This window comes from Panthera onca, chromosome B3, assembly GCF_046562875.1.
Source record: "Panthera onca isolate mPanOnc1 chromosome B3, mPanOnc1 haplotype 2, whole genome shotgun sequence".
Lineage (NCBI taxonomy): Eukaryota > Metazoa > Chordata > Mammalia > Carnivora > Felidae > Panthera > Panthera onca.
In genome coordinates this window covers 21162764-21173565 of record NC_138344.1, presented here as the reverse complement: position 1 = coordinate 21173565, position 10802 = coordinate 21162764, and the positions used below count along the sequence as shown (strand labels likewise).

Genomic DNA, 10802 nt, shown 5'->3' with positions numbered 1-10802 from the left:
CACGCCCCCCCCCACCCCCCAATCATCGTATGCCCCGCCCCCGGTCGGGTTGCCCTGCCCCTCGCCCGAGCTCCTCTCCCACTCTGACGCACCTCGGGAAAGAGTGGGTCGCTTTCCAAAATGGCGAGCCTACTGAAGGCGGTGGCGGCTGTTTCGGGCGCAGTAGGTGAATACCTCGTGCGGCCGGGGTTCGCCGGGGGATGGGACGCGCGGGACGCGCAGGCCGGGGGCTGGAGGAGGCGGCGGGTGGCCAGAGCAGCCACATCCTCTGCACTCTGTCTCCCCCACCCCCCCAGGAGGCGCGTTCCGTGGTCTCTGTCTGCACCTGTGGGCAGGAGGTATATCCAAGGAATGTCTCCGGTTAGCGTGGGGTTTCCGTATAGTATTTGATTTTCACCGCCACCCTGGGAAGTGTGTGCAGTTGACGTTGCCCCTCTTTATAGGTGGCTCCCAAAGAGGCGAGGGAACCTGCCCAAGGGGACTGACAGCAAGGCCGGGACAGAAGTAGATGAGGTAAATGCAATAGGGACAGTGAGTTTTAGCTTTACAGTGCACCATAAGAGATTGGGGAGAAACTAGAAAGAAGGGCAAGTAGTTTTAAAAAACGTAAACTGAACTCCCACGTACTTCCAGTGTCCTGCTGGGAACACTTGGAGGTCAGTTGTGTAAATACCAAAGGAGTGTTTTTCCTTTCGTGAAGTAATATATTTACTATCTTGTATGTAAACAGGAAAGATAAAGGCAGACGGATCTGGAAGGTTGCTTGAGTCCTCTCCACCTCCATTAAAAAAAAAAAAAGCTGGATAGAATCAGTAATGACAGAAACTCAAGTTTTCTGACTCCCAGGCCACCCACTTTCTTCTCTTTCTCTTTTTCTTTTTTCTCCTTCATCATAGGGCCACTATTTCCCTTAATCTGAAAGTCCCTGTTAGGAAGAGTGCCAAGTGGTAATGTTTCAGAGTTACTCCTGGACATTTGTCCTGAAGCCTTCAGCTTAGCAACCTTCAAGAAGTGTTCAAGGGGACGAATCTTTAATAATGTTAGGCCTCTCTGCTAGATAGTGCTGTGTCCAAACTTACAGTTCTAGTCTTCCTTTGAAGTCCCGTCTCAAACTGAAGCAGTTCTTTATCGATCACTGTAGTCTTTCTTACCAGCCACAACATTTCTTTTGCATTTATCATGGCAAGTCACCAGGGCTAAGTGATGAGCCACATACAAAGAAGTGCACCTTAATAGTTTTAATTGTCTCAGCACTTAGCAGTTTAAAGAGGTGATGTGTATACATGAAAAAATATTGTAACAGGCTGAGCACACCTTGTTGAAATGAATCTAATTAATAGGTGATTCTCAGGTTCTTACAATAACACACCTTCCTAGCCTGTCCTTCCTCTCCTTGGTAAAATACAAACAGTATCTTAGCTCACACACAATTGCAAGTAACCCTTTATAAAAAAAAACTCATAAGATAAAGAGTCATCTCTCATTATCTCTGAGAAAGCCATCTGGGGGCACCTGGGTGGCTGGATCAGTTGGTTGGGCGTCATAGTCTTGATTTCAGCTGAGGTCATGATCCAGGCTTGTGAGATCCAGCTCCCACACCCTGGACTCTGTCATGGTCTGGAGGGTTGTGTACTGCACTGTCATCCCCTCTGCACACCCTGCACACTCTCAAGGCTTTCTGCCCCTGCCAGTGCCTGAATTCCCACTGCACACCATCAGTTGCCAATCGCCTGCTCCCTGCCTGCACTCTGGAGGGTAACAACCCTCAACCAGCTCTGGCCTGCCTAAACCCACCAACTTGTCTGGTATTTGCTGGCTGAATCATACCTTCTCCCATAAAGTCTGAACCCCTTCCAAGATTGTCCCTCAAGTATTCTTGCTCAGCTCTAAGGTATCACACAGAGTTTCCTTATATCTCACAGTTACTATTTTATCATAGTTAATCATTCCTTTTACCAGATTTTCCTTGTTTAACAATGTGTCATTTCTACCTCTTGATTAGACCTAGACTATGACAGAATTGGTCTTGGGAGTGGTCCTAGGAGTTAGACCCCTAAAGACCGGATTTGGGGATTGGTTTGGTCATGCTCTTAACCTTGAGTGCAGTGCTGAACTTGCCAAAGGTGGGTGGTAGGATGCTAGTAACCCATGGAATACAGTTGCATCACAATTAATCAAGGTATGAACTGTGGTTGACAGATGAAGTGGCAACAGAAGCATGTAATTTGTGAACCCAAGTAGCTGCCATGCTTGACTTTTACGGCAGTAGTGACGACTGTAAGGCCTGTGATGTGGCCTGGATCCTTCTGAGTGCACTTGAGTGCTTACAGGCAGAAAATGACAAACTGATGGGGTGCCTAGGTGGCTCAGTCAATTAAGTGTCCGACTTCAGCTCAGGTCATGATATGGTTTGTGAGTTCGAGCCCCGCATTAGGCCCTGTGCTGACAGCTCAGAGCCTGGAGCCTGCTTTAGATTCTGTGTTTTCCTCTCTCTGCGCCTCCCCTACTCATACTCTGTCTCTCTTTCTCTCAAAAGTAAAGAAACATTAAAAAAAATTTTTTTTTTAAAGAGGAAGGGAATGTAACTTCCAACAAGTCATACATTCATTGCAAGGACTGAGTACTAATATACATTTTTTTTTTTAAAATTATATAGACATCTTGTCATAGAGAAAAGTAAAATGAAAACAGTATTCTGCAAAGGCTGGCTTTGATTTATCCTCCTATTTCAGATGCTTCAACCGTAAATAACCCCACTTTTTCATTTATCATAGTTAAATATACATAACAAAATTTGCCATTTTAACCATATTTAGGTGTACAGTTCAGTGACATTAAATACAGTTGACTCTTGAACAACACAGGTTTGAACTGCATGGTCCATTTACACTCACAATTTTACAATATAGTACTGTGAGTATATTTTCTCTCCCTTGGTTTTCTTAATAACATTTTCTTTTTTTCTAGCTTACTTTATTGTAAGAATATATAGTATATACATTACATACAATGTACAAAACATGTGTTAATCAACTGTTTATGTTATCAGTAAGACTTCCAGTCAACAGTTACGTTTTGGGGTAGTCAAAAGTTACATGTGCATTTTCAACTGTGTTGGGGGTTGGCACTCTTAACCCCCCCATTTTGTTCAAGAGTCAACTGTATTTCCGTATTGTGCAACCATCACCACTATCCATCTCCAGAACTTTTTCATCATCCCAAACTGAACCTCTATACCCATTCAACAATAACTCCCCCATTATCCTCTTCCCCTAGCCCTGGCAACCACTGTAAAACTTTCTCTCTATGAATTTGACTACTCCAGATGCTGTATGTACAATATTATACCTTTGCATATCTTGTTTGAGGAAACGTAGCACATTTAGAAAGCCACTCATCAGAAGTGCCTTCAAGATGGTTGGTAAGAAGACCATATATTTTGAGCATTCAACAAGTGGATTTCACAGCATCATATAATATTTTTGAATTATACAATATTCATCCTTTTGTGATTGGCTTATTTCACTTAGCGTGTTTTTAAAGCATGACACTTACGTGTCAGAACTTCTTTCCTTTTTAAGGTTGACAAATATTCCGTTGTAAATGTACACCACATTTTATAATTTTCATCTGTCAGTGCACATGGGTTATTTCCACATTCTGGCCATTGTGAATAATACATGTATGAACATGGATATATAAATATCTCTTCAAAAGCCGGTTTTCAGTAGTGGGATTGCTGGATCATGTGGTAATTTTATGTTATGACTCCATCTTTAAGGAACATAATACTTCACAGAAAAATAGGAGAAGCTCAGAAAAATGAATGCTGTCAAGCACACACAGTAAATTCCAGTTTGGCTTGCAAAGGATTGGCTTCGTGAAAAGGTTAGTTTTAAAAATGGAAGTCGAACCAATTAGGAGACAACAGTGGCCAAGTTATAGGACTGTGAGGAGACATTTACTTTTATTATGGAGTCATGTGTAAGTGGGGTAACAGAAACATGGTCTGTTCACTGACTGTGATGAATAAAAAGTTATTCCTGACCATAGTTTTAAATAGGTCGAAAATATTATATGATACTGTGAAATCCACTTGTTGAATGCTCAAAATATGCGGTCTTCTTACCAACCATCTTGAAGGCACTTCTGATGATTGGCTTTCTAAATGTGTTACATTTCCTCGAACAAGATATGCAAACGTTCAGACTTAACAACTTATTACATGTTCTAAATTAGATTATGTAAAGTTTGTACAACTTTGAAAATATGTAAGAAGACATTGAATTGTACACTTCAAATGGGTGATCCTTATAGTGTATAAATTATATCTCAATAAGATGTTAGCAAGACCTTATTACAAGTGATTGTCACAATTCTGTGAAACTTTATGTACAAATTTAACATACAGTGTCTTTAAACAGTAAGAACCATTAATCCATTTGAGTATAGACCCTTCCAACTAAACCTTTACTTATTTGGAGCCAATGTTTGGAAAGCCTGGTGTCTGAAATAAATGGATGGAAGGAAATGCAATGTTATTTTTAAGTCATGGCACTAACAGTATTTAGCAAGAGCCATATTGAGGGACAGATAGGAGTCAGAGTTAACACACACACCAGATTTGGTAACATATCTATTTCTTGCATATCACATTTCCTGATATGTGGACGTCATTTGTTTTATAAATCTGTAGATACTCATCTTTGCAATCCTATTGGATTTTAACGCTCCTGTTTTTAAATATCTGTTGTATTTATTCATATATTTGTACATTGTAGTTTATTGTGAAACTATGTGGAATAGTCACAAATTACACATTATAGAGTTCAAAGTAATGCAGTTGTACCTTTCTGAGATGGAAGACAGAGAAACGTAAAGCTACACTTGTAAATTCCAACCAGTCAGAGGTCAACCTTAAATAAAAATATATTTTAAAAGTTGCCAAGGACTTGGGGCACCTGGGTGGCTTAATCAGTTAAGCGTCCAACTTTGGCTCAAGTCTTAATCTTGTAGTTCATGAGTTCGAACCCTGTGTCAGGCTCTGTGCTGACAGCTCGGAGCCTGGAGGCTGCTTCAGAGTCTCTCTCTCTCTCTCTCTCTCTCTCTCTCTCTCTCTTTCTCTCTCTCTGTCCCTCCCCTGCTCGTTCTCTGTCTCTCTCAAAAATAAACAATAAATATTTTTTTAAAAGGAAACCTTTTAAAATAAAATAAAAGTTGCCAAAGGCAAAGGAGAAAGTATAACTTCTTAAAGGTCCACAGACTTTTCAGAAATCATTTTTTATTAAGTGTCTACAAGGATCTATATCACGGTACCCCTTTATTCCGTGTTTCCTGCTCCAGTTTGCTTGGTCTACAGGATTTCATATTTTGCCCATAGCATCATCCCGTTGTTGTTGTTTTAAGGTAATTCACATAACACAAAATTCTTGAATGTACAATTTAGCAGCATTTATTACATTTATCATGTTGTGCAACCTTCACCTTTATTTATTCCAAGACATTTTCCCCACCCCAAAAGGAAATCTCATGCCAATTCAGTCAATCCCCATTCCCTTCTCCCTCTAGCCCTTGACAACCACTATCCTGCTTCTTGTCTCTGTGGACTTCCCCATTCTGGATATTTTATATAAATGGAGTCATACAGTATATGACCTTTTATGTCTGACTCTGTCACTTCACATAATGTTTTCAGGGTTCATCCATGTTGTATCATTGCTTCATATTCATTGTATGGATAATGTTCCATTGTATGGCTATGAATCATCTCCCATTGCTTGGCTATTGGGGAAAAGTGCTGTTGTGAACATTTGTGTCCAAGTTTCTGTTTAAGTCATGTTTTCAATTATTTTAGGTACCTAGGAGTGGAATTTCTGAGTCATATACTAATTGTATATTTAACTTTTTGAGTTTTCCAAACTGTTCCATGGCAGCTCTATCATTTTACATTCTTACCAACAATGTAAAAAGCAGATTCCAATTTCTCCATATCCTCATCAACAGGTTTTGTTATGGGTATGAAATGGTATCCTGTTGTGTTTTTGATTTGCTTTTCCCTAATGGCTATGATATTGAGGATCTTAATGTGCTTTTTGGCTATTTTTATGTTTTTAACCCTTCATTTTTAAAAAATTTATTTAAGTAATCTCTATGCCAGTGTGGCATAGAATTATTGAATTCTTACCAGCATCCCTGTGTTTATTTTTACTCTATTCCTAAGGCTCAAATAAAACCAATATAGTGATGTTTCTTTTTTCAAACTAGTTTACATTTCTAGAGATAAGATAAGCCTGTAGAGCCACAAAGTCTTGACTTTTACATTACATAAAGATGTTATTATCTATTTTTCCTAACATAGAGTGAAGATTCATTTTATGTTTTATTAAAAAGAAACAGAACCAGTCATTCCAATAAACTTTTTCCTTTTCTCCCATTTCCAAATGGTAAGGTGGTTATGGAGAAAGGCTATACTGAGGCTTCTAATGACATGGCTTGCTTGGACTTCCTTTTCAGTGCCAGAGGTTTAGAAATGTCCCCCCAAAAACTGGTATAGTATGTAAAACTTTACCTTTGCTTGGACATTTTGTTTGTTCCTTTGATATTTCTTTATGTCCCATTGCTAAGTAATAGGATACCTGCCAAGGAAATACCAGTTGCCCCATCTCTTGTAGAGATAATACTGGTAAGGACAATTCAGAAATACCTAGGCTCCGTATTTGACATACTCTTAAAATTTCACAGAGCAAAGGACTTATCCATTTTATTCTAAAGCTCATTGGCCCTACCTACCATGTTGTTTTTTTTTTTTTTTTATAATACAAACACATTCTGTATCGAACTTTCGTTGTAAAATGCACAGATAGTAGAGATGCAAAGAAAGAAGGAAAGAGCAGTTTGACCAATGATTTTTTAGTTCGCATTTTTTAAATTTTAATTTTATATAGAACACAAGCAGGGGAGAGGGGCAGAGGCAGAGAGAGAGAGAATCCCAAGCAGGCTCCATGCCCAATGCAGTGCCTAGTGAGAGGCTCAAGTCCACGACCCTGGGATCATGACCTGAGCCAAAATCAAGAATCAGCCACTCAACTGACCGAATCACCCAGGTGTCCCGGTTGTTAGCATTTTAAAAATTCACTACCACTGTGCCCTTGAGATAATTTCTGCATGCCACTCAGCAAACAATTATTGTATGTCAGTAACAATAAGAATGGCTGAATTTGTTGTGCACCTGTTATATATGTCTGGCACTGTATTATATTTTTTACATCAAATATCTATACAACAAACTTAACAAGGTAGATGTTTGGTAGGTAGTACCAGAATTTTTTAAAAACTGAAATAAAATACAACAGAGTAGAAAATATCAGAGCGCATCACATCTTTGAGGATTAGGTATGCCTTTCATGAAATTTACTTTCAATTGTACATTTATGTATGTGCTTACTAAGTTGGCATACGCTTGAATTTCATAATACAGTCCATAGAACTGGGCTGTGTCAACCTATTGATAATGACAAACTTTGGATATTTCAGTAACCAATAATACAGGCTTGAGCATACCAGAAGACTATCTTAGGTGGAATTTTGCCTTCTGCTGACCTATGATGCATCACATTTGTCAAGCAGAGTACCATGCACTGGTTACCAGTCCCAGAGGAGGAATCTAAACACTTCTGCCCATTGCATCTTGGTATCAGAGTCCATCAGAGATGGAACAATGCTTTACTTACATAGAAATGAGATAGGGCAAGATTATCTTTAATGGTGGGTTTGGTCCACCATCACCAATGGGTCTCTCCTAGTGGTCAGTGCAGGACAGTTTGCGCACGCCCCTCTTGTGTCACAGTACAAAGAACCCTGTTCCCTCTCTGCAGAGGACCGCTATAACAGGTTTGCCGTATGATGCACACACGTTAAACTGAGACAAAAGAGCACTCACTGAGTCTGGAAGAGGGAAAGATATTCCCAGCACAGTGTGATACACAGGCTGTGTGGGCTCTTTATCTCTTGCCAAGGAACTTTTCATCCTTCTGTGGTTAAGTGGGGGTTAACATATGAGACTGCCTTTCCCCACAAGGTCTATGGTCTATAGTAGTGTTACTTTAATTTCCTTGTTATCAAAAATTTCAGTAAAAAGTAATTAACTATTTTTAGCTCTGTGATACTAAGTACTATTTAAAGTATTTTCCATTAAGAGCTAAACCTGATTGTTTAGAATATGTGTTCTTCAATATGCTATTTTGTACTTTTTTTTAATTAAGTGATGTAGTTTTACAAGATTATTCTTAGACCTCATATATGTATACAGTTTTCATCTTGGGGAGAATCTGGCTCTTAAAGTCCAGTGTTTTGGGAACTGGGGAAACAGTAATCCACAGGGAGGACACATTATAGGTCTCTTCAGTTTCTTAATGAAAGAAGTTTCTTCACATTCAGAAGCAATTCTTCTCGTCTTCAAAATTATAAAAAGAAACAATAAGAAAAAACTGGTCTCAGAGGGAATTCTCATAAGTTTAAGGATCCTCTTAATGTTTGCTTGTCTTTCTTTTCTTTAGTAATCATTAAAATAAAATCTTATTAAAGAGCACTGTAATGGGCATGGCTTTAATACATATTGCAGAATATAAGACAAAAAATTGGTTATAGGTAGAGGAGAAAATTGCTTGTTCTCATCATTAAATGAGTATTGTGTCCCTGTCAGCTTCAAACTTACCCCTTGTGAAATACAGAGAATAGCAAGTTATTCTTTTTTTTTAATTTTTTAATGCTTATTTTTGAGAGAGAGAGAGAAAGAGAACGAACGTGAGTGGGGGAGGGGCAGAGAGAGAGGGAAACACAGAATCCAAAGCAGGCTCCAGGCTCTGAGCTGTCAGCACAGCCCAACAAGGGGCTCAAACTCACGAATGCGAGATCATGACCTGAGTTGAAGTGACACACTTAATCCATGGAGCCACCCAGGTGCCCTGCAAGTCATTCTTAATGCTATGTAGCTGTCCTTGAAGTATTATCAATAAATAGAAATTGTTATGAAAAATGCCATCTTTGTTTTAAATCTAAAAAGCTCACAATTAGTTTTTTAATTCCAGACAGTTGTTTCATGGCAGAGTGAGTAATTTTGACGTCATTTTTCCATTAAACTCCCCAATTTAATATCAGTAATTAAAACCAGAATATGTATATAAATAATGTTTGTATGTATTAGTCATTTAGTGTTTTTTTTTAATTAATTTTATAAATCCATCAATTCTCAAGAAGGCTATCAATGGCTGTTCAATTTTTCAGGGCTTTTTTCCAGACTTCAGACTTCAGCTCCGAAAGTAAAAGCTCTTTCCACATCACAGTCCTCGCATCAAGTGGCAGGTCCTGTGTGGAACCTGGGTCGACTCAATCATGTAGCAATTGCAGTGCCAGACTTAGAAAAAGCCAAGGCATTTTATGAGAATGTTCTGGGGGCCCAGGTAAGTGAGGTGGTCCCTGTTCCTGAGCATGGTGTATCTGTTGTTTTTGTCAACCTGGGAAATACCAAGATGGAACTGCTTCATCCACTGGGAAATGACAGCCCAATTGCAGGTTTTCTGCAGAGAAACAAGGCTGGAGGAATGCATCATGTCTGCATTGAGGTATTTTATTTTAATGTTTGTTGTTTCCAATTTCTCTTACAAAGTGTCTTTTACTTTTTAAGACCATGTATTGTCACTGTCATCAGAAACTGGTAGTAAGTTATTTAAAGGGAATGGTAATTCTGGTCTTACTCAAAGGTAGATCTATCAGTATATTCTCTTGCCCTATAGAAAATTATAAATAATAATAATAACATCTTTTATTGAAGTCTGGATTTAATGGCCACAATAAAGGCCACCAAAGCTGCCAAAACAGATTTACATCTTTTCTGTAGTGTTTATTGATTATACATGACCTTCCATGTAATAGGAATACAGCTGCTTTCACTATCACAAGGTGATTAGAAGAAGCAGGTGAAAAGACTTTATACAGTAATAATTTCCGTATATATGCTAAGTATTCTTATGATTATTTTCTATCCTTAAAATTCTAATACCTTGTTCCTTATTACAAAAGCAGTACATTTTCAATTACTGACCGTGGTTTTTAAGACCTTTCAATCGCATCTGCTTACAATTCCCAAGAAAAACTTGAAATGTTAGATAAGAATATTCTCATTAGAGAGCCTGTATCTGTAGATATTCATGTTCAGATAACTGCCTTTTGTAATATCATCAATACTAATTATGCTTTGGTTTAAATTATTTTGATAGGACAATTCTTTTGATAAAAAAGAATGGAATGTTTAATAAGTAGGCCTCGTTCCTAATGTAGAAAACAAAGGGGTTGACTGTAGAGTGAACTCAAAGGTTTATTCAGTTCATATTACAAACATATTTGAGAACCTACAATGTGTACTGTACTGAGAGTGGGATTTAGCGAAGAAGAAATGGACTGTGCTCACAGTGAGGAGGGGCAGCTGTTTAAACAAGCAATTACAGTATCCTTTGATAAGGAGAATTAACATACATGTCTTCTCGGTAACACAAATGTGGGAAAGGTTGATTGCCCCTGGCAGGTGGAAGAGGTGAGAACACACCACAGGGCATGAGTTATAATAAATGTGAAGGAATTCCCCAGGTCCACAAGAGGAGGAAGTATTCCAGGCAGAGGGAATAGCATATGGAAAGGAATAGAGTTACCGTAACAACTGGCACTCGATGTGTATTATTTTCTTTAATTTTCATCGCTATTCTATGAGCTACTCTACTCACCTTCCTCAGGTGAGGAAACAGAGACTT

At 38.7% G+C, this 10802-nt stretch overlaps 1 protein-coding gene across 2 annotated transcripts in view; it reads left to right on the top strand.

Annotated features, from left to right (window-relative positions):
• Positions 1–14: 14 nt before the first annotated feature.
• Positions 15–10802, top strand: part of MCEE (methylmalonyl-CoA epimerase) — a 28660-nt gene continuing 17872 nt past the window's right edge. Inside the window, exons 1-2 of one of the 2 annotated variants that reach the window (XM_060617860.1) lie at positions 15–162; positions 9283–9620. In XM_060617860.1, coding sequence (XP_060473843.1) covers positions 30–162; positions 9283–9620 — 471 coding nt within the window. In that variant the 5' untranslated portion in view covers positions 15–29. Of the gene's footprint in view, positions 167–9282; positions 9621–10802 lie in introns of both variants that reach the window. The other variant, XM_060617861.2, reaches the window with a different exon arrangement.